This window comes from Cyanistes caeruleus, chromosome 1, assembly GCF_971803275.1.
Source record: "Cyanistes caeruleus chromosome 1, bCyaCae1.hap1.1, whole genome shotgun sequence".
NCBI classification, from domain to species: Eukaryota; Metazoa; Chordata; class Aves; order Passeriformes; family Paridae; genus Cyanistes; species Cyanistes caeruleus.
The window spans coordinates 98501416-98526734 of NC_141701.1; the positions used below are offsets into that span (position 1 = coordinate 98501416).

General features: G+C 39.3%; 1 protein-coding gene across 1 annotated transcript in view; it reads right to left on the reverse strand.

Moving 5' to 3' along the window:
- Positions 1 to 3846: 3846 nt before the first annotated feature.
- The window catches only part of AMPH (amphiphysin), a 124760-nt gene continuing 103287 nt past the window's right edge, over positions 3847 to 25319 (reverse strand). The window contains exons 17-23 of the mRNA XM_086844481.1: positions 23998 to 24048; positions 21782 to 21895; positions 16397 to 16453; positions 11501 to 11638; positions 9970 to 10236; positions 7498 to 7599; positions 3847 to 5010 (exon numbers count right to left, since the gene is read on the reverse strand). Of these exons, the coding sequence (XP_086700607.1) occupies positions 4903 to 5010; positions 7498 to 7599; positions 9970 to 10236; positions 11501 to 11638; positions 16397 to 16453; positions 21782 to 21895; positions 23998 to 24048 (837 nt within the window). The 3' untranslated portion in view covers positions 3847 to 4902. The remainder of the gene's footprint in view (positions 5011 to 7497; positions 7600 to 9969; positions 10237 to 11500; positions 11639 to 16396; positions 16454 to 21781; positions 21896 to 23997; positions 24049 to 25319) is intronic.

Here is a 25319-nt window from a genome sequence, read left to right on the forward strand (position 1 = left end):
CAAGACCAAGGAAATGGACTTTTCTTCATGTTGGCTGCCAAAAAAACATAAAAAACCAAAACTCAAATCATGGAGCTAAATTAATTGGAGGGGTGTGAAATTTCTGTTTGTGACACAGATTGAATATTGAAGACCAGGAAAATACACAGCAAACATTTGGGAGCTCAAAAGCAGGATTGTTGTGTTTGTGACTGTTTCTTGTCACAGGTAAGGTGAGATGCTACACCTCAGAGTAGCTTCTCCAAATGCTGGAAAAAATCACAATGAAAAGAAACACAAATGCTTTGCAACCCCCATAGGCCTAGTTTAAAATAAAGACAATTAAGTCAAGTGAAATACAGAAATTATTTTGTGCAATTCAAAGTAACTTTTCAGACACAAGGTCACCTCTAATTTCCTTGCAAAGAACACTAAACCCTTTTCCTGCTGTTGTCATTTTACTTGTTAGCCAGCTTTTAATTTTTCTTCAAGAATTTTCACACAGATCCAGTAACTGCTGTCCTACAGTTGTGCCAGGAACCTGATCTTTCAATCTCCTGTGAAATGCAACTGGTGCCCCAGTGCTCAGTGTGTGCTCTGGAGGCCCCATACTGGGTACTGTCAATACTGGGTCCTTTGGGATAGGAACACAATGATCCCGTGACTTTATCAACATGTTGTTTGTTCATAAACAGAAAGAGCTGAAATTACTCAAAGGAATCTCTTTCTGTTTGCAAAAATAAAAGCATCTGTTCTATAGCTGCAGTCTTGCTATATAGTATGAGAAGCCTCACTGAAATCAATGAGGACACTTGTGTTTTAACCTAAATGAAAGTGTGATCAGCTCCAGCAGAAAACAAAGAGAAAATAAAACCAGATTCTCAAGTGACAGAGAAGTATAAAATGGGTATATTGCATCTGCAGTCTTAACTGGTGCTTCAAGTTTATTTTGCTAAAATATATAACCTATATATATATATATATATATATATATATATATATATATATATAACTTATAACCTTCTATTCTGCCATATAAATGACAGAACTGGGGTTTTATTCCAAAGTTGTGGCTTGAAGGGTAGTGGGAATAGAAAGATTTTTCCTGCTTTTAGCAGGACCCTGCTTTTAGCCAAACCTGCCATCTTATAAATCCACTCAGAGGCAGTCCATCCTGACCCAAAAAATGCCTTTTTTATTGGCAAAGTGGAATAACAGGTCTGCTGGTACTGGCTGTAGTGTGCATCTGCAAAGCTCAGCAGCATCTTTTGTATCTGGCTGCCTGCAATCTGATTCAAAGCTTTTGGGAAAAGTAGGGTGGCAGTGTTCCTGTGTATTGTCAAACACTCCAGGTTCTTATCTGGAAAGTAGAGCATGTCTTTGTGCAGGTCCCCTGTGGCTTTCTACTGCTTTGCATCCCAAATAGCACAGTAGTAGGTGGCAGAGTCTTGCAGCTTTACTTTGCTCACTATCATGGTGCAGACAGATTTCCTGAGATCCTTCTCAACAGCAAACTTCCCCTCATCAGACTGGTTTCCAAGGAAAAACCTGGAAGACATGTAGGCAACATGCTTGGGAGGTGCATTGACCCTCTTTTGGTACCAGTGAATAAAAACATTGCTTAAATCAGGACTGGAGACATGGCAGTTTATTAGCACTGTTTTTCCTTCTGGCTTGGTGATAGATATAGGTGTTTATTGCAAGTCTTATGCAGAGCCACCTGTGGCAGTAAAAGAGAAAAAATTGAGAAGCTGAGATAAGAGAGCATCCCCTTTTCCACTGGTGAATGAGCAGGATGAGCAGGGCACGTAGAACTACCAGAAAAAAACGTTGCCAGGAAGAAAGTGCTCAGCAACCACACAGTTATTGCTCTTCTTAGGGCTTCCTTCAGGCACAGGGTCAGGTTCAGCCTCAAGAGGAGGTGAAGCAGATCTGAGTGGCAGAAAACTATCCAATGAGGCTATGCCAGCTACATGTCAAATACTGATGCATGAGCCATTTCCTTTTGGTTACCTCTCAAACAGAAAGGAAAAAACCAGTCAACCTCTCCCCCTGCCCCACACCCAAAAAACCATGCATCTCCAGAACACACCCTTGTAAGAAGAGAGCTCATGATTGAGAAAAACTTCCATCTTCCTACCAGTCTCAGCACCACTGCCTTTCTTATCTTGAGGAGGCCAGGATGGCTGGGATGGCTGTCAGGACAGTAGCACTGAGGCTCCAGCACGGAGGTTGTGAGCAAGGAGGAAATGGGGGTACATGGTTTTGGAGCTGCCACAATGAGGCTATGGATGATGACAGGCTTTGCTGAACAGAAGACTTGCACAGGCATCCAGAGAGGACCCAGCCACTAAGGGTATTTTTTGGGGTGTCTCTGCTGGCTTGTATGTCCCCTCTTGATCTTTCCATCCTTTGTATAAAATGCAGAGCAATGCAGCCCTTGGGGGCACTTTAATATATTTTAAATATTCCTAGGACCTTTTGCAATGGCAGGGCATGTTCCATCACCCTGAAAGATAACTTTTAAAAATTATTTTAAAATATTTTCCTGCAATTAATAATTTAGCTATTTACTTAACTACAGGTAGACTATAAATTTATTTTAAGCAGAAGTAGCATGTAAAACTATTCTTCCTCTTAAATCAACATGTTCATTTTTAATTGAACCAGCTGAATAACTCATTATTATTTGGATCAGATTTACCATGTCTGGTATACATCATGTTTTAACATGTATGAGATACAAGGATATGTTGCTCTAATGACTTGAGCTGCAGCTTGATAAAGTAGTTTTCTATCTTTTTTTTTGCCTGCAGATTGAAGTAGCCAGTTAGCATGCATAAAACTGACTTTTTTTCTGGTATGGCACTGAATTTGCTGTGTGTGGCTGCAGACATTAGCCAACTTCAGATAATGAGAGATATTAATGAAACAAACTCATAGTTGAAGATGAGCCAATTGAGAGTTAATTTGGCAAATGCAAATTCTTGCGTCTACCACCCCCTGCTGGTATGAAGGAATAAAACTCTCAGAAGGCCTTTGTGGGCAGCTGTGTAATCCATAGGCATGGATGGATGCCAAAAATTCCTACTCAGAGATTTTTAAGTGAAACTGTTTAACATCTGTCTTTTAAATTTGAATGATGTCATTTTAGGTGGAGAGTAGTGTGATATTCTTTCTTGGGTTAGGAGATGCCTGAAGATCCTCAGTATTTGCACAGCCTCACGTCAAACGTCTTACAGACTTGAAATGCAGGGTTCTGAATCTCTGCCAAAGACTATGGACAACTTCCACTTTTGTGTATATCTCTATCACACCTTGGGAGTCACAGAACCACAACAGGTCTGTCAGATTTTAGCCACTCAGAGAATGTTGCAGGACCTTGTGTAGTGGAGGCTGGCTGGATGCCAGGCACCCACCAAAGTCACTAATTCCTAGGAAAATATAGATGTTCCTAAATATTTGCAGCTTCCATGCCTCAGCAAACAAAGTGGAGCAGATTTGTGGAGAACTTACTTTCCACATGTAAAAAAGTGGACAAGTGAAAAATTACTAAGAAGTAAGAGATCTTCAGCTGAGTGGTGGTTAAATGCAGACAAGCTCCCTTCCTCAGTGGACAGATATTAGCTGGCAGGCAGAGTCAGGAACAGGAAGAGCAGCAGAGAGACATGCTGAGCTGGGCTCCAGACCTTTTGGAACTCTGGCCACAACTAAGGTTGAGAACAAGAATTTAGATGTTGCACCTGTTATGCTGCAATCATTTGGAAAAAGAGGTATTCAAATAAGATTTGATTATATAATACAATGCATAAATTGTATGGACTTCCTATAAAACTTCAAAAGCACCACAGAAGAAACAGCTTCTTTGGACCAAAGGTTTATTTTTAATGACACAGCACTGGAAAACATAAGTTACAGATGACTTTTTGATACAGGATACATTATATATCTTACTTTAAAAGGTTCTGTGAAGGTACACTGCATAAATACATATAGTGAAAATATATTGTGTTTATTTATTCTCAGATATTAGTTCTGTTTCTTTTTGAAAATGTATTCAGCCAATTAAATAAAAAAGTATAGATTAGCATCATAACAACTCCCTCCTCCAGGTTATCTCATCGCAACTACTGCAGCTGGAAGAGGAGACCGAGCCATGCCTTCTCAAAGGTTAGCGGCTTTGAACATGATGTTATTCATCATCTAAGAATGAAAATTTCACATTACAACCACAGATATCGTATCATGTTTTGGCAATGGAGCAGCTAGTTTTGCTTTGAACAAAAACTGTTTCCTGTAATGCCAGACAGTGAAAGAGCAATGCATGTCCTGGATGATACTACACAGCCAAAGAACTACAATGGAGTTGTGAAAATGCATATATAGCCATATGCACTTATATATACACATATAAGTTCTTGTGTATATATATTATGCATGTCCAAAAAGAACACTGAAAAACGTTGCAGTAGTTAACTATCTTTTAAACACATGAAACTTATAATAGTTTGACCTCATAGCTACAGGATAATTAAATCTTCTGCAGTGCAACGGAATACAATACACTTAGTGCAGAGAAGTTAAGGTTTTGGTATTGAGGAAGCTAATTTCAGAATTCATGGGAAAGGATCAAATACAGAATCACCATAGCTCTGACGAAGCACAAACAAACCTGTCGCCACATACTTGTGAACAAATAAGGACATTTCATTTTTATCTGACTTTTTTTCCCCGTGTACTGCTTCAGAAATTACAGCTTAACCGTTTGCATTCATGCTCATTTGATATGTTTCAACAAGCTTTGTCTGGCACCAGTCTGTAAACCATTAACAGCTTAAACTACAAAAAGATGGGCTCCTGTGTTTCAAAGAGGTTAAAAACCTACTGACTGAGCTTCATACTATGTTTGTCTGCCTGGGAGAACTACTCCAGATGGCGTGTGAAGTTCTCTGGGAAAAGTCCTTTGTAAGTATTTGCATCTCTGTACTGAAGCCACTCAGATTCCTTAATGCCAGTCAACCAGCCAGCCTCCTGCAAAGAAAAAGACAGAGTCTCTTAAATCAAAAAAATCCAATCCAATGGCCTCTCCATTCCTCACTATGAGCTTCAGACCTGAAGATGTTTTAGAATAATATGGCTAAAATATTTGGTGTTTTGGTTAGAAAGCAGCCTCTAATTATGCACAGACTGTTCTCTCTGTTCTGCCAGACCACAATTTTGTAAGACCAAGTGACTGCAAGTACATGATACAACATTTAGCCCATCTAATTCCTGACTGAACTTAATGTTCTAGGTGGGGAAAGAACAGCTCTGAATCCTAATTTTTTCTGCTGAGATATTTTTTCTCTCATTCATGTATCAACAGTCAGAAGAAAGAACAGTTCTTGCAGTCTCAGGAGTTACTACCTCTAGAAAATATGTAATTATTTTTCAAAAAACTCTTGGAAACCTAAACCAGGACTTGACAAGCAAAATAACAAATCACCAGCAGTCCAAGCAAACAGGAGAGAGATTTCTTATTGCAAAGTAGTGGGCTCTCTGAATTGTGATAAATGAATAAAACCTGGAATAAAATAATTTTGGTATTTTTAAAAATGACCAATCTACTCTCATCTCACTAAGAAACTCTGTATCCTTATAAAGAAAAGGAACTGGAGCAAAGCCATGGCAAACAGACTTCTAATGTTGCCATATTATTATTGCACAGACAGTATGCATGGAAATAGAATAACTTGAACAGATGATCACATACACCATCAAGTCATGACTGTGGGCTGGCTGCATGTGCTGGTGGGGGCTGTCTGCCCCCAAATGAGCATCATTAAAGCAGATCCAGCTTATCATTGGCTGGGTAAGTTTAAGTGGGGATATGTTTTTGAAGCATGTGGAATATCTAAGAGATACAGGAACTGCAGCTCTTCAGCATAGGCAGCATAAACTGCACAAAGGAATACACAGTTTCACTGGATAATAATTTCAACACAAGTCTAATGGAAAAAAACCACTGGGTGGGATTTGTTTGCTTCAAATGGAGGTTGATGTTACCAGGTGTATTGGAGTTGCAGCTTTAGACAGGTCAATTCTGAAGGATAATAAAGAATAACAAAGATAAGCCTCTATAGAAATTAACCTGGCAAAAGACAAAAGTATTGAGCTTTATGGTGATGTCAAACATGAAGGGGAAATAGGTAATGTGCAATAAATGTATGAAAAGAAACATGAATACATAAAGGTTTTTTAGAGATTTTCTCCATCACTGCACACAATTTACTTCAATTAATGCTAATGGAAATTTCAATGCACACCAGAAGAAGAATTATACTTCATGGACCCACCAAGCATTATCATGTATTTAACACCTAAAATCCTAGCAAAACCAGACTGAAATCAGAGAGCATATTTTGCTATCCTTAGAGTAGTATCTTATTCTGCAAACACTGACAATGAAATCAATTGAACTGTCCATGAGGTAAGACAGCATAGTTTGAGTAGGGATAATAGATTTCATTCCAACAAAAAAAGCTATGTACCTGGTGTAGGATAATTATTTTGTTCTGAAATAAGTAAAAAAAAAACCCCACTCACAAAAGCCAAGAGAGGACTGATAATTATCTACCTTTGAACAGCATCAATCAGCAAAACAATTTCAAATTCTCAGGACTCATTTGTGCTTAGGGCATTAGTATTTAGGTTTATTTTAAGAGATAGTCTTCATTCAGAGCAGAGCTCTTAGCTACCTGATCAGGCAGGATCCAGTCCCCCACTCAGCAATCCCCAGATCAACTGGGAGACCTCTTACCAACACTACAGGCACTAACAGATGTCCATGGGGTGGCTGGTGCTCATAGTGCACAGTACAGTCTTCTCTTTTAAAGCAGCAGCCAAAATCAACATACTTCACTGCAATTCAGTTTAACATATGGAATACAATTGTTTAAAAATTCACCTGAAATGCAATGTTAGAACAAATGAAATGTTGTTTAATTCAGGTTCAGGCTTCTGAGGGGCAAAGTTGGCGTTATCAGAGGCACCTATGACAGAGCAGGATCTCTACACCTTTAGGCTACAGGACACCACAGCATTCTCAGTGCTCTCTGTGAGTGAATTTCCATTACTCCTACAAATCACACATAAAAACTGAATATTTAGGGAGCATGTATTCAATTCTACTGGAATGTTAAGATAAGATGATATAGAACAATGTAACAGAGTTTGTAGGTTGTCCTCTGCATGAAATCTGTGTGTACCTGTCTGTCAGTATAAAATCCACTAAAATGTAGCACAAAAAACCCCCTAAAAATCATGTTGAGGTCAGATCCTGCTAATAACGTGACTTCAGGTGTAGTCAACTGCGCTTTTTAGTCTCAAAAGAAACTACAAACAAAGGCATAAGTAAAATATTTGTGTTTTCTTACAGTATTGTAATTTTGAATATACATTCCCATTAACTATAATCTGTAAGAAAAAAAGTTGAGACAAAGAAAAACATCAACAAAAGCAACAACCACATGTTTTTACCTGATCAGCTGTGGTCTCAGAAGGAATCACTAGCACAATATCTCCTCGTTTTAAATTAAGCTCATCACTGTTGGCTGCCTCGAAATCATGTAGAACTTCAACCTAAAGAAAATAACACCACACATATAGATGTGATCTAAATGAAGACATTTTCTCAACAAAATTATCTGTCTGAAAAAAATTCATCTTTATGCAAACATATGGTTAAAGACATTCAAATTATCATAGAATGATAACTGGTTGTAATGGACCTTAAAGATCATCTAGTCCCAATTTCCCCTGCCACGGGCAGGGACACTTTCCCCTACACCAGGTTGTTGAAGGCCTTATCCAACCTGGCTTTTGAACACTGACAAGGCTGAGGCATCCACAATCTCCCTTTGCAACCTGTTCCAGTGTCTCACCACCCTCACAGTAAAAATTTCTTCCTAATACCTAATCCAAATTTCTCCTCTTTCAGTTTGTACCCATTACTCCTTGTCCTACAAGGAACTTCCTGATGAAGAGTCCCTCTCCAGCTTCCCTGTAGGTCCCCTTGAGATACTGGAAAGTTGCCACAAGTCTGCATGGAACCTTCTCTTCTCCAGGCTGAACAGCCCCAACTTTCTCAGCCTGTGTGTGTTTGCAGCAGAGCTGTTTCAGTCCTCTTATCAACTTTGTGGCCCTTCTCTGCATTTGTTCCAACAATTCCATGTCCTTCTTATGGTGGGGACACCAAAACTGTATGCAGCACTCCAGGTGGAATCTCACAAGAACAGAATCATCTCTTTTGATCTGGCATAAATTGATAATAAAGGCATTGATTCACATCAGATTTTATGCAGTTCCTTAGAAGCAGGGACAGCTTAAGGATACTGTCCTTTCCTGAGACTATCAGAAGAAACTTAAGATCTTTTTCCAAGATTACAAGATCTCAGGGATACACAATGCTTCAACATGGCACAAGTCCTGCCTCTTGGACAAGGCCTGCCACTGTCATTTCTCCCATGTAGGGAACATCCTTCAGTTATCCATTATCACTACGAGATCTGTGAGAGGGCTGGCAGGATTTTACAAATAAAATTGAGAAAGATTCTCGGGAACTTTGTTCTCTCATTCTCTTGTTGTGGTCACAACATTACTCTTCTTGCATTACTCTTCTTGTGAACATCTATAAAAATTTGAGTCAGTCATATAGTACCCATTGCAATATGGTGATCAAAGAAGTGAGTAATGGGAACCCTACTCAATGATTGTCCTGGAAGGAACTCTCACCAGGTATGTCAAAAATATATGCCATTCAAAGGGGTGAGCATTCAAACATTGGCAAGATCAACATGTCATTGTGGACAGACCATTTTAAATAAATAGTTCTATCTCCTTAAAAGAAAGCTGGCCTAATTTACTCAGAGCACAGACAGTTCCACGATAACTCTGCAATTATGAAAGAAAGTGGCACTGAGAACCAGATCGCAAGCTTATATTTGGCTTCTCCTTTTCTAAGTCTGACCCAAGAGAGTGCGATGGAAAGCAAAAGATGAACTGTGTCAGCATGTTTGAGTTGCATTATACTGTTTAACTTTACCCTACTATTATCCACAAAGTCTGCAGAAAATATTGAGCAGTAAGAACAGACCAAAAAAAAATGGCATACTTAGAGAGTGCTAGGGGACTAATTAGTCTGAACTATGCAAATTATGGTAGGAAGCATGTAAAGTTCATCCATCCTCAAGGAGCTTTTCTGCTGCTCAGTGATTCTAAATGGAAAGTATTTTCAAAGAACCTTGTGAACCAGGAAACCCTGGGGGTTTCACCAGCCAAGGAAAGAATTTCTCTTATGCCTCATTAAATTTTTCTGTTTGAAAAAATATAAGTTTTATATATAACTACATATAAATTTATATATTTATTATATAAATTATAAATTTACACATTTATTTTAATATAAACTATAATAGTTTATATTATTACTAAAGTTACTGATTGACATTTTGGCTTCATTACCATTAATTGTAGCCATGGGTTTCAGTAGAATCAGTACTTCCACTATAGATTTTCAGGACAGAAAAAACCCCATTTTTTTACTGATCATAGAATCACGGAATGGATTGGGTTTGCAAGGGACCTTAGAGATTAAATATACTGTTAGCATATCAGATATATCATTAGCATATATCAACAATATTCCTGATTAACTAAGTGGCAGTGCAGTTTTATCCAATATATTAATTTTCAGCAGTCATTTGATGAGATTCAAGGGTTCTCTTATTTCATCAAATCTTACAGCTACATAAGGATATGCACAGCAACAGGCATGCAGAAAATGTATCTCCTCAGACTTTATTTATGAAGCAACAGTGCAATATTACAGTTGTAGTTGCATGAATTTGTGTGTGCATAGAATCCTTTGCCCTCAAGAAATCATGACACTACCTGTGTAGACAAGACACATCCACAGAAGCTAGGGATATCTAAAAGAATGGAGAAGCAGACCTTATAGAGAAAACCAGGTGGCATTGCTGAAGCTGCATCTTCTGCTGGAGCAGGCTGATCCTGAGAAAGTACAGCCTGGATTTCTTCAGCAGGTTTCTGATCAGTTCCAGCTAGGGAAGTTTCACTGAGGGAAGTGCCAGTGATCTGAGTGTCCATCTCTATTGTGGCATCTTTGGACTCATTCACGACGGCTTCGTGTTCTTCTCCCTCCCCCTCGTTGTTTGAGGCTGGCTCTATTACTACTGAAGGGATGCTGCTGACCTTTTCCTGGGGGGAAAAAACCCAAAAAACAAACCTCCCTCAGAAAAGAATTGCAAAGCTATTTAGTACTTTATTTCAAGCAGGAAAACACTATTGTTTGCTTATTGCATAGGACATTCTTGGGGATGAGAATTTCTCTTTCTCCACCACAAATTCTTAAGACAGAAAACAGTATTAGAACAAGAATGTGAAGGAATAATCCCCTCCCTGTTATCGCTGCTCCCTTTAGTCCTCCTAAATCTACTTTACACATTATTGCACTTAATAATAAAAATTCCCTGTAGGTAGATTTGGCTTAATTTTCAGTGTTCCTGGAAATTACCAGACCTTTTTCCTTCACTCTGCTCTTTAGTTTCAGCAGGTTTGAGTGAAGCCAGTAGCTCCAGTAGTCACTGTACTGTTTTTATTTGGAAACTGAAGTCAGCAGGATAATAGTGAGAGAAGGTCATGAAAGAAGGAAATAAAACCTATTTATTTGACCAAAGGTATCTTTCCTGCTTTGCAACAAGGTAACTGGGAGCAGAAAAAGCAAAAAATCTAAGTAGTATCTGACCAATAATGAACCCCAGTAAAAAAAGCATTTAACAAAACTTGTTGGTGCACCCAACCTGAAAAAAACCATGTTCACTGATCTTCTTCAAGACCATCTTATCCTGGAGCACAGATGAAACAGAATATGCAATGAAATCAGGTGGCTGCCCAGCTACCTGCTAAAGCAGGGTCTGCTTTAGCAGGTATTTGCCAGCTCCCCAGAGGCTGCAGAGGAAAAGGCAGCAGGCCAGATACAGACACATGGCTTGACTGCCATGACTTACAGGAAACAAAGTAGTGCTATTGATAGGATGTGGTGCCAGGATGTAAGAAAAATCCAATTGTTTCTCTGCCTATTTATCTCCCAGAAAGCCCTGTTATGCTATGTGGTAAATATTATCACCACAGAGGAGCACAGAGAGACAACAGTGGGGGACAGCCCAAACAAAAGCTGTCCATGCTGCTCACAGGGCCGTGATAGGTGCCATTATAGGGCCATCAAGTCCCATCCCCACAAGCCTAGGGGAGTACAGAGACAAAAAGGCAGGCACAACCCTAAGTAAGGACTTAGAAGAAAGGATACCCTGCAAGAGACCATCCTAGGACCATCCCAAGAGAACATCAACCTTGCTACTGGCTGAACCTGGGGGCACAAAGCTGCAGTAGCCTTGCCTCTCTTGGGCTGCTGAATCTGTCCTGACTTCCCATACACATCCTCCCATGCACTGACATGAGTTACCTGAGACACATCAGCCTCTTTTTCTTCTCCCTGAGGTTTGTCACCTTCAGCAACATCCTCCTGCTCAGTGGTGGCAGCTGCTGCTGCTACAGCCGCACTGTCTTCTGATGTCGCAGTCCTCTCACCAACAGGTACCACCTAAAAACAACAGAAGGGAGGGACCTTTCAGGATATGAGTTACAGGTACTTGCTGGAGAGAACATGGACCACCTCTGCTCTGTGACCTCCCTCTGTGACACTGACCTACGGTCTTGAGTTCACTGGTGTTTCTCCTGATTTATGGAGAAAAGTAGCACTGGGGACAAGCTTATTCAGAGAAGATGATTAAGAGGTGAGAGAGAGACATTTATGAAACCTCACCAGGCAACATTTAGCATAATAAGGTGAGTGGAGTAACTGTTTGTCAAAGCTGTTTTCCTTCCCCTGTCTTCCATCTGTATTGTGGACGAAATTTACCACTCGTTTCTGCAGAGGAGGAGGAGGAGCTTGCAAACTGTCCAGTGGTCCACAGAACCCTGCTAATGGAATCTGGTTTTGGGAAGAGGCTTCAGGCCTTCTCTAGCTAGTTACCTACCTTACCACAGGCCTTGCCTGGCTTAAAAAATCTTGTGCTCTTAATTATACATTTCTTTCTAACAGAGAGACTTACAAATCAGGCCATGTCAGGAGAAGTAAATATATTCTATATCTGGATAAATATCAGAAAAAAAATCAACCTCCATATCTGCAGTTATGTCAGTATAAAAAATACATAAAATCCTATCCAGTCTGGCTGTGACTGAATCATTTCTGATCAGTCTGTGTTGAGAAGATAATGCATGGTTTATTCCAATGTTTGAAAGGTGCATAGAACAGTACCTGCCGACTACTAGATCAAAGTTTAATCTTTCATGCAGCATAAACTGTTCCTTCTTGTTGAGGGTAACTCTGAAGGTTGTTGCACTCCCTGTCTATCTGCTCCCCAAATTGTTACTGTCTCTTTAAGACCCTGGAGCTGAAAAAACTGGGGCAGGATGCTATCATGGGCATTATTAAAGTCTGCTCTAGCAGGCAGCTTGTCCCCTTTTGCTGTGTGGTTTTTGCTTTGCTGACTGCTTGGTCTTTGCTTAAGCAGAGGCCTTCTCCCTATTTTTCTCTTTTAGTATTTTTGTCTTCTTCTTCCTAGTCTTGGAGAGACTGAAGCTGGAGCTTTTGATTTGCCTTGGGATGAATCCTGCAGGTGCCTGTCTGCAGTCGAGGTTTCACACTGACAGCACTGGAGCAGCCCTGGCTCTGGCACAGATTGTTGCAGCCATGGGTTTTGCTGCTTTGCCTGGCCCTGCCTGCCCTGCTGTCTCCTGCTGTGAGGAGGGCACTGACCCCAGAGGGGGTGTTGGGTCCTCGTCTGCCACTGGAATTGCTCCATGAGCTCCTGGAAGGGATCAGATCCCATCTTGTCCCTTTGTCTTTCCCACGCAGTCGCCCCTGTCGGGCGCTATCTCAGGAAAGGGCGTTTGCTGGCATTTTGGATCTCTGCTCTCATAGGTTCATAAGATTTAGCTATTCTGTAACTAGCAGTTATTTATTGTTGGCTTTTGCCTGTTGCTGTTTCTTATATTAGCAAACTGTTATTTTTTCACTTATATCTACTCACATTCATTTCTCAGTGGCAGAAAGGGATTGGTTGAACCGATAAAGGGACATAACTCATTCCAGAGTGTTCTCCTTTTAAACTGTCTTAAACCAAGACACTTGTAATTAATGCATCCCCCTAACATTTGCATTGCTGTATAGTGCTTATGGTAGCATACTGGATATATACTTAAAATGGGTTAATCTTAAGGTTTGGACTGTTGAAGGTAAATGACAAAACTCATTGCTTTAATGTAATTAACTCCAAGATGGAATTTTTACCTTACAGCAGATGGCTCAAAGATAAAGAAAAAACACTGAAGGAAAACTCTTTTTGAGGTACCAATGTCAAGGCACAGTTAGTCTTGACATTGTTAGCCTACTCTCTCATCTCCAGTGAACAGTCAGATGCTCTTTGTTCCCTCAGTTTGATCTTTCCCCTGTGGATGAGGCTAACTCTACTACCTGAACTCAGCAACTGTTCAAGGGCACTCTCCAGGCATTGTTTTTTAGCAACATTAAATATTAACCACTACTCCTATTTGCTGCTATTAATTGATGTGATAAAGAAGTCCTCCTGGAATCCATGAAGACAGAAAATATTATATGGATTTACATAAATCACTGGGGAACTTTAATTTAAATTGAAACTGCTGCTGCTGAAGGATGCTCTATTGTAAGAGGAAATAACATCAACAGACAAGGTCAGATGTTGACATTTTCTCCTGTAAGGCAATTCTGCCACTCCTAGTATTACCAATTTTAGCAGTCTTGATCTAACAAGACATACAAATAAATGATGAATGTTAAACTCCTGGAAGAGGCTAGTAGAAAAGAGTGGGAATAGAGTGCAAATCAGATTGATTTTACACCATGCATTCCTAAGAGCATGCTGCAGAAACTGGTCTTGCTATCTATTCTAATTAAGATTGACAAATTTTCTATTTATTTGATTTGTACAGATAATTTTATTTTACTATGGAGGAGTATACTAATTTACATTAATTGGCTCACAAATGCCCCACAGTGAAAGGGTGACACAGCCTGCAGTCATGAGTCACCAAATGCATGCCACAGCTCACAATGGCACAATCATTTTTTTTTTTGTGTCTTAAGAGTACAAAACCAATAAAAGCTAGATGATTAAAAAAAGTAAAAAAAGGCATGTGAGGTAGCACAGCATGAACCTCACTATGAGCCTCAAATATCTGATTAGTACAGAAGAGAAATAAAAAAGGCAGGAGGCTGGATTCATATCCAGCTATGTTGAACCACATCCTTGCAGATACAGTGACTTGTATTACCTTACTTCATACTGAAAACCAAGCCTAAAAAACTCTTTTATATAGGCAATTAATAACATTAGGCAGTCTAATAGTATTCCAAATTAGCTATCTCTAGCAGTACTATGGAAATTTGGACAGCTGTCCCATTACACCAAGCACACAGGGGAGAAAAGAAAGAATCATCTAGAATAAGGAGGGGTGTGATAGAGCCACTTGACTGTTTTAATTGCACAGATGTGAATTCATCTTTAGCCAGGATGCAGCTGATCCACACAGCTGTACTCTCATTAGCACTGCTGTCAGCACAACACAATGTCACAGAGCCAGCAGTAGCAGAAATGAGCCCAGGAAGAGTAGAAGGGGCTAGAAGTAGAAGCCTGCTGCTGGGGTCTGCCAGAGGAGCTCCCTCAGATACACCTGTCTTCCAGAAGTTCTTGCCCCATGTCTGGATTTAGAACAGGAATGGGTAATTTTTATGACAGCTGGTTATAATCACGCTTAGCTAAGCGAGCTAACGTCAAGAGAGACCAATCATCAAGCTTTAGGGAATGTATCAGTTGAAAAGTCTTGAAAAATTCTGACATAGTACTGAAGAATTTGTTACACAACTTACAGAGTATCAAAGGGACCACACTCCATTAACAGTCAAATATTGGCTTAGCAAATAACCTCATCTCTTATGGCAGCTCTTCTGCATACAGTAAAACTGTTTTAAACGGAACACAGGCAAATTCACTCTCAGGTTAGAGAGTGAACAAGGAGTATTAGAATAAAAGGGGAAGATTTAAAAGACTTAGCCTTGGTGCTAGCACATCTGTGAGGCATTTCTTGCATATTTCGTTTTGAACCAGACTTGTTGGGAGTGACAAGGCAATGCTAGAGGAACAACACAACACTCTTTTGCACTGTGTCCACACCAAGCTGGGCTTGATCTACCACTCCCATTTTGCACTTTCTTCCTGTGTAATTCCACTGGCTTCCACGTGGATGTGGCAGTGCTGATGAGGAATACAGCACCAGTGAGACCCAAATTCACTTCCAAATGACACTGGTATGCCATACAGCCACAGATATATCCTTGGCTCTAGCATACCTAATGCTGTTATAGAGCAGGATAACGAACCTAAGACTGGACAGCTGAACTTAGCATGTTCTGAAACCAGTTCATTACCTTTTTGTATATATCATGGCACCAAAATGAGTAACAACAAAAGAGCAGGTTGCTAGCACCTTGAGATACAAATCCTGAGTGATTAATAGCTAGGAGTTACTTCCCAGTCCCTACATCCATCCTTGAATTTAATATGCAGCCATTCCTCTTGTGCTACCCTCTGTGAATGTTTGAACACATTGGAGTTTCACTTTAGTACACAAGGATTCAGAGTAAGTACTAAAGAAATATAAGCTATATGCAGTCATTCAAGTCCACATATGCACAGCCTAAAGTATGTCACTGAGTTTTTAATTTGCTCTGTAATTTGATTTTAACTGCATCTAATGATGCCAGACTGTGCTTTAGCAAACCAACTCATAACATGATTATTTCCAAGTATCTGTTTTAGCTCAGGGCATATTGTGCTAGGAAAAATAAATGATTAATCATAGGGTTTTTAATAAAGAAATTTACAGAAGGGCTAGGCAAACAAATACACAGAAATTGTAAAAGCTACTGGGAATCTATGCAGTGTATTTCCAAACGTCAATAGAAACAGCATTATACCTCCTTTAGCCATGGAGCTGCTTTGTTTGCTGCTCTGAAATATTTATGATTCTATACTGCTGCAACAGGCAGTTTCTAAGATAAATCCTGCACTGAATGAGAGGTGATCTGTTAGAATATATGCCATGGGTGCAGATATACCTGTGCAGTGTTAGATACCAGAGCTAGGTCACAGTTGCATTGTATAGGCCTGCCTGTTGGTGACATGAAAACGACATTTTTTTTTGCAATGGTTGAAAATATTAAAGCACAACCATACTCGCCCCTATTCATATGTACCTCGCCTTCCTTCTCAGCAACTCCAGCTGTCTCCTTATCTCCTGCCTCGACACTCTCCTGTACAAAAAGGAAATATGGTCATCACCTTACGCATGCTGAGGCAATGGCTGCAGAAAAATTGGCATTAACGAAGCTAATGGAAGCATGCCATGTATGGGATGCAATGAAATGAATGGCTAAATGACCTAGTATATACTATCAAGCAAAAAGATACTGCCATATACAATCTGAAATAGATATGCTAAACCAAATCCTTTACATATGTCATCATCATCACATTGGAACTCTTAAGGACAATTTTACATACTTTTACTAGCAGTATTCTCATAACAGCAGCAGCTTTAAAGAATTGTTTAGTAAGCAACCTTGCAGTTTCCACCAAGCTCAAATTTCTCCCACCTGTAACTCAAACTGTTTCCATTATCACCTGCTGCTGCTCCTGTAATTTACCAGTGCATCAATGTAAACCTAATAAAATACTTCTTCACTCATGTTGGACTGCAGCTCATTAAAAGGGGCTGTTCAAAAGATGTGTGTCACAAAGTTTGTTTCGTTGTTAATTTTTCTTTTGCAGAATCACCTTACTTTGGGTCCATATCCAGTGGTACATATAGCAGGTGCCTGACATAAAAAAAATTAGACATCAGTGGTTTTCCAAATCTGACACCCATTTAGGTGTTCAAAGAATTGAATTCACTGACTAGTAACAAGCTCCTCCTAAACAGTACTTGTTACCAGCACCAGGTCCTTTTCTAGAAAAGGTCAAAATTGCTAAAATTCAGGTTTGGTTTGGAATAGTTGGAAGTGCTTTTTTAGCTGTTCAGGTCTGACTCTCTGCAGACATGGCTATTTCTGAAGACACTCTGATAAGCAAAAACAAGTCAAAGCCTCGTTACGGAAATCAATTTTGTTAATAAGTTTTGACACAGCTAGGTCTGATTTTTCTACAGAGCTGTAAGGGTGCAGAGAAGGTATGCAAGCATACTTGGGGGCACGGTATATTGGAGTGCCTCTGCCACCCAGAGAAATTTTTTTTGTTTTTTTGTAGAGCAAAGATATCCTGTTATTCATAAAAGCTTTATGTCCAACTGTAAGTCAGTACACAGATGACTTCTCTACTTGTACTGTTAGAAAGTGCAGAATTTCTGCCAGCAGTTGTATTTATAATTTGCTTTCAGACATTAATATAATCTTGCACTTCAAAGTCAGGAATGTGTCAGCCTTTTCCATTTTCTTAATAATTCCCTGGCAATATTCTCTGGTAAGAATCTCATCATCCCACCTTTGGGTATCTTTGCAGAATGATTTAATATATACATATGCATATTTTCAAGTAAGAACTGTTTTCTTATTAACTAAAAGCACAATTTTGGTTGGAAAGGTGAAAGTAAAGAGAACTTCTCTTATTTCCCAAAGCTTGAGCTTTCCTGAATAATTTGATTATTGTGTACTAGTCAATTTAGTAGCATTTTGCTTTTCTGACTATCTGGAAGTTGGGATTTTGTGGATAATGGAGTTTTAGAAAAGAGGCATGATAGCATAAACTGTATAATTTTTAGGGCAGGAAACCCTAGTAAAAAGGATGACTGAAATAACATTAGGAAGCTAACACCCTGGTTCCAGAGAGAAAAATCTGCTTCTGGAGACTTCAACAGAAAGACACTACTCTACATCAGTTCTCTCTTGTAGAGAGCCATATATTTTTAATGGCCTTACGCTCCCATTTTTCACCTGCACTTAGCTTCACACTGAGAATCCTGACACAGCTGACCGCTCTTCTGTATCTAACCACTGTATTGTTCTCCCAAACTACATGTTCCACCATTTGGGCACTGTGAATAGTACCTACAGTAGGACTGAACCCTAATTAGATATGTCTGGTTGCAGGCTGCTCCCTGGCCTCTGCTGTACTCACTCAGTGTCTGCAAAGAGCTTTTCAGGAGGCAGCTTCACATATGCTTATATACTGCTCTGAAAACCACAGTACTTAGCTGAGTGTCTGACTGCTTTAATGAGAGAACATCAGAGTCCAGGCAGGCATCAGACCCAAAGCACTGAGAAGCTCTTCCAAAACTGCTAAGTGCAGTGAAAGTATAAAAGCTGATTTCCAAGTGCTATGTCTCACATGTAGGAAAAGAAGAAAAGGAAATAACAACATTTCATAAGCATTCACTTTATTATGATGTCCTCATGCCATCTTTGTTTGAATGTGAGAAATGGATGTGGTGAGAGGGGCAGTATTATTTGAAAAAGAAATTAAAACAGTGGTTAATGCATTATATCCTTCAGACTATCCTTTGGATTTCCAGCTGCCTTTGGGGATGCTATAAAAACAGGAAAACAACTCTTTCTGTGTAGAAGAATTAATGCATGAACTGTTTACCCCATCGTTAACTTTTCTTCTGTTGGCACACATGGTCATCCTGTCCCTTTAATTACCAGACATTTTATCCCCTCCCCAAAAACGATCAACCATTGAGAGCTACTAATAAAAACTTAATTTGTTCTGCAGCATTTGAGATCTGAAGGACCAAATAAAAAATATGTAATGAGACCCTAGGCAGCAATTCTGACGAGCTCTTTTAATGAAGTTTTGGCAATCTTAGTCAGGCAGACTATAAAGCAGCAAGTAACTGAATCCAAAATGCCCTGATAGGTAAGTAGTACCCTATCCCCTGGGCCATCCTCTGCACAATTTAAATTAACATCCTGCCAGAAAATTTACTGTGCAGTTCCTATAATGAAGAATTCATGCCATAATTTTTCTGGATTAAGTGGATGTGACAGAAAACTTAGCACAGAAAAACTGAATTGAGGACTGTCAGTCAAAACTGCAAGCAACTAAACTCGATAAATATTCCCAACAAAGCAGCATCTATTAATATTTTACAATTCTACTTTTAAAGAAAACTGTCATTCCTAAAGCAAATTAATGTAGAACTGCTGCTGGGAAATGACATACTTTAATTTTTTGCAATTCAATGTACTTTTCCTTAGCTTTGAACATATTTGTCCTTAATCATAATCTTCAAAACTCTTTGCAAGTCTTGGAAAACCCTCTCTGAAATAAAAACCTTTTGGAACCAAACACAGTCACTCCATTTCAGGCATTTTTAAAATCAACACTGGTATTTTTCCCAAAATAGTAAGGACACCATAATTTTGAATTAGCAACAAAACACCAAGAACAAACCTAATTAAAACTGTTTAACTTCTATTTAATGCCTACACTCTTCCTCTTGAATTGCTCTTAAATTGTCTGTCTCTTGCATTGTTTCTCTCTGCCTCTCTCTGCACTGCTGAGACTCAGCCAGAGCAGCTGACAACAGACAATGCACCACAACTCCTCAGCAGCAAAATGGATCAACTGGAAAGGTCATGCCAGCCAGCAAATAAATGCATGGTACTGCAGACAGACTGTTTAATTAGTGCTTAAGAGATGCAATAGGCTTCAGGGAATTGGTTTGTTCTAGTGCAGGACAAAAATGCTTCCTTTTGGAAAAATGGAAACTTCTTTTATATTTTTTTAATTTTTTTTTTTAAATAAAACCACCTTTCTGGCTTCATTAGTATCTATTCTTCCACATTCTCTGCCATGCACTCATGAGAAGAGCTCCAGATAAATGACCGATTTCTCATTCCTTCTCTCTCCACCTTCCCTCCCACTTTCATTATTCCAAACCATCCAATTTACATGAGGCATTTTTCTCAACAGTTTGACAAAACAATGTGCCTCAGATAGGTAATTTAATTTTTTGCCTTCCTATAGAGTTGACAGTATGACTGAAAAGATACAGAAGGGGAGATCCTGGTCTGCACAGACATGAAGCTTTCTTCATCGAGTTATGTTTAGTAGAAGGGGATGATCCTGAAATAATTTGCTCCAGTGTATACCATGGAACCAAGCAAAAGTGGATTAAAATATGAAACAAATACTCAAAGCTCATGCAAGGGTAATCAGAACTAAGCCTGAATGTAGTTCTGGGGAACATACTGTGACCACTTCCCTCCATAGGTCTAAAGCTGCTAGGCATCCTCAGAGAACGGGTAAGGTTGGACAGAGACAGGTATTATCTGCCCTTTCCCCCAGATTACTGCAGAACAACCCATCTAGCACTGCCCACCTTTCCTCACACAATAAATTATTTTCCCTATGCTAGGAAGAGCTCAGTAGCTTGATATCTGATAATCAGATATCTATCCATGCTCCCTGCTGCCACATTTATAGGTGCATCTAGAGATACTTCCACTTCCTTCAGCTAATTTGCATTTACACTAGCTTAATATTGATATTTGTATGGCAGTGTATCAAGTGCTAACTGAAAACCACCTAATTTTATCATCATTTGGGTATTATCATCCCTGCTTAGCAGTGGAAAACACACAGGGAATCCCCCAAGTCCAAGAGCAGCTCAGCAAGCTTAAACCTTCTCTTCTAAGAACTTACTGCACCAAACTATGCTCAGTAGACAAAGAGCACAGCACAGCTATGTATCTTCCATCAGCTTCTGTGGCAGAGGAACTGACCCACAAAACAACCCCTTTTTTCCACACAGTTTTTCAGTAGCAATCTTCATGTTCTACCAGCAACTCATTAGAGCCTTTCAACGTGTTATTGTCTTGAGGAAAGCATGAAAGATGTCAGACTACAAAAACAGATGCAGTTTTCCTCCAGGGTTTCTTAGCCTGTGGGTATCATCCACCACCAAGACCTTCTGACAATACTGTGTAGGAGAGGAACTTCAGTTGCATAAAAAGAATATGCACTGAAATACCTGTATAAAAAGGGAGGCTAGACAACAGGAAAACCCCCCGCCTACTGTCTCAGACCACCTCTTAACTTGCAGCGATACTGGATGCCCTGCTTTGTTCTTCATGCAGAGCTGTGTTTTCTTCTTCATTTCCTGAATGCTGACATGCAAAAATCTCCAAACTGGCGTTCAGTGTTGTGTCTTTGGCTCACAACTGGTGCCTTGTAGACCTATTACAATAACTTTTTCTGGAATTTTCATGGCTCTAGTAAGGACCATACATGATGTACATTTGCTTAGTGCTTGAAATGAAATGAGAAAACTGCTAATAACATCATTTAAAAACAGCATCAATTCTTTTCCCTTCTGAAGTTCATCTGGCATCAAACTACTTGTGAAGCCACAACCACTCAGCCAAACTTCAGTCTAAGATGCCAAACGTAAGAGGAATGACATTTTAGGGCTGAAAGGAGGACGTGATGGAGAGGCATGCTGTGATGCAGCTGGGCACTGGAGAAACTGGCCATGGAGGATGAGAGTGGAAAGGATGGCTGAAATGCAGCAAGCACATTCACCATAACAAAAGGTGGCTCCGATGAGGCCAGGCAGGGCGCATGGAAGACAGATCACTCACCACAGCCTGCTCTGCTGGCTCAGCAGGGACGGCCTCCTTTTCCACAACAGCAGCAGCAGCAGCAGGGGTTTCCTCAACCTTAGGTTCCCCAGGTGGAGTTTCTTCAGCCTCAGTCTTTTGTAATTGATTTTTAAGCAGATAGTGGAAAAATTGTTGAGAACAAAATGTTGGGGAGGAAGAGGGAGAAAGAGAACTGTGCCTGGCACAGTGTTGCTTCAGCTCAGTCTTGCCAGGCTTTGTCCCCAATAAAAGACAGCATGTAAAGGGCATTTTCATCATCAATGCCCTCTATGTAAAATGAGCCAGTCCTACACGCCTCTCTCACAAGGAAAGGAAGCATAGCTTCCTGACTTACAGTGAGAGGTAATGGAAGTGGGGAGAAAGCACTCAGTTTGCTCAAAAATGCTCCAGAAACTGCTGGCAAGGCCAGAAATTGAAACTGGCACCCATGTGTACCAACCCTGGTCTTCAAACACACGAGTTTTAAAAACTACCTCCTCCTCCTCCCTGGCTCTGTCTGTTCTCAGACAATATAGTGCCTCCTCCATTGAGGGTAAGAAGCAATGAACAGAGAGTGAGACCCAAATAGATTTTATACACAAATGTAAAAATACATTTTTATGCACAAACAATGACTGATTGAATTCTAGCAATCATCTCTGGTTTCTTATTAAAATGTATTTTCTCTTGAGCTCTTAAGCACCTACAAGGCATCCATTTATCAGCCTACTATTGGGATTTCCACCCTTTCAAATTCTGCCCTCAGCTTGTTTGCCAACAAGAGGATCTATGAAATATCATCAGCCCTGCAGCACATGCAATCTTGTGGCAAAATAGCTCACAGCAGAAGTGCAATCTCCAATGGAGACATTACTCTGCAAATACATGCACATAACAAGGGGAGAGCTCCAAGCTGTGCTCAGCATATTCAATTTATAAAGATGGCTGACTCAACCAGACAGAATGACCCCAATAGATTAATTTGCCACAAACAAATTTCTCAGCATAAAATGTAGCTCAAAAGCAACTGCTTTGCAGTTGATAACAGATTGCTGGCTAGAATGTGATATCTCCTGTGATGAAGAGACAGCTTCTATGAAATTATTTAAGATGCTATGACCTTCTCCTCCTGATATTTTTCAGGAAAAGAAACAACTCCACAGTCTCTCAATTCTTTGCTCATATATTCCTTAAGCAGGCTGGTTTTTAATGAGGTACAGAGAAGTTTGTCTATGCAAGAGCTTCAGGATCTGGCACAGCATTAAGGAACATTCACTCATTGTATATTATACCATACTGTGCAAAGTTTTCTCTGTGCAGTGTATTAATGACAGCTCTAGAGAATTTAATAAGAAGAAACAGGACTGAAATGAGATACACAAAGTAGATTTTTCCCAGGTAAGATGACTAATGAGTTTCCCCAGGTTTAATGCCGGAAGATTCTTTCAGACTTAAAATCACAAGTAACATAAAGCAGATTGCATCAATGTGCTTCAATCACTTGTTGAAAAGCATACTTCAGATGAGTTATCACATTGCAGCTACAAATAAAAATACTCTCAAAATACTCAGTAACCGTCATGAGCACAAACCACACATTAAATAACATTAAATATCACCTTGCTGCTGTTAAGTAACTATAGCACTTACCCAGCAATGCTGTTATTATCATCCTTGTTCCAGGCTAAGCAAAGACTGTAAGAGGAGCTAAGAAACTGCCCAGGGATCATCACTTCCAAAAAGATTGTGCCCTCATTAGAAGTAGACTGTGCCTACTATTAATATGGTGGTGAGCAGATAAAATTACAGCAATTTTGGAGATATGTTAACAGCCACCATGTACTATCACGTCCTTGCTGCACACTGGAGCATAGTTCTCATTCTAGTCATTTCTTAAATGCAATAAATGAACCAACTGTTTACTGCCACTGTTTAGTCGCTGTAAAGGTGACTACACCTTTACAAAATAAACACGCCTTACAATATTCTGTTTGTTTTTTCCTTCCACTCTGTGCTATCCTTGTGAAAGATTGTTTCAGTATGGATTTAAAACTACAATGATATCACCCACCAGCTCTTTCAAATGGAGAAACTACATAGGTGGTGTGATTTAAAGGATGGAAAACAAAAAAAAAAGTGAAAATATTTTTTCACAAAGGAAAAATTGTATCCTTTTTGACAAGACATTTTAAAAAGAACCAAAAACCACCACTTACCAAAGGCTCTGCCACATTCTCATTTGGTTGTACTGTAAATGCAGAGATATCCTAGATATAGAAATGAAAAACAACAATGTAAAAGTATTTGAGACAGAATATTTGCAGGTGTCCATCAAAGACCTGACTTTTTTAATGGTTTTCAGGTAAAGTCACTAAGTACATTCACATAGAATAAGATGGCAAATACAAGTTACCTAAAGATTATTTTTATATTTATTTAGATTATCTGGGTACTATTAATATTAAAACCATTATTTTTTTCTATTTTATATTCAATGTTTCTAAACCAAGATTTTTTCACCTCACTAAAGCTAGTGAATACATGTGATTCATACCCTTCATTAAATACATGTGATTCACATGGACTTTGTTTAAGGTACAATGCACTTCTAAGTTGTGGAACTCTGAATTCTTTTTACAGATTACATGTGGCTGTATCTGGAGAGTACACCAGGTCTAAGCTACTTTCTTCTTGATCATTGGCTTCTATTTGAAGAGTAATTACAATAATTATAAATATGAAATTTTACCTGCATTAAGAAAGTAGAAAATATTGATGCATTTTCCAACATCTCATTCAGAAACAATTAATTTGCAAAATATTGCTGGGCCAAATTATTTTCCTACCACAGAGAAAACAGAAAATACTTATTTTCTCCAGATGAACATTTTGCCTCAATTATTAGAGCCTTGTGCTTTGCCCCTTCCATCTGTATCCTTAACTAAACTGAATGTCCTGGAGCAGAATGGTTGATCATTGGAAAACTCATTTCCATCCTTGCATAAGCTGGGCCTTTTTGGGTACTTTCAAAATTTGGTGTACAGGGTGTGCTGTGGTTGAGCCAGTCTCTAAGAGAATGCTGTAAAATAAAGAGGCCCCAGATCATCCACCTGAAATTTGGGATCTTGGCACATCCCTGGAATCTGAAAACATAAACATGGTGTCTTTAATGTGCTCTATCTCTGTGATGCATACCACAGACTCACCATCAGCACCACAGTGTTTAAGTGTATTACAGATAAATAATTTAGGTTACGCTTTGAGAGTAAAACATATTTTAACTGAAAATAAAGATGAAGAAAAAGGACTCACTACATATTTAGACAAGAGTTATTGAAACCAGGTGAAACTGAAAATGTGCTTTACAGGACTTTGGGATTTTGAGAAAAATAATCCACAAAAGAGCACAATAAAAAAAACTAGACCAGCCATTTTATGAGGAAATAGCTGTCCCACTAAGGTAGACAGATTTTTTGCTATTAGACTCAGGCCAAGAGTCCTAAGGGCATTAGATTCTTTCTAGCAACATCTAAGAATT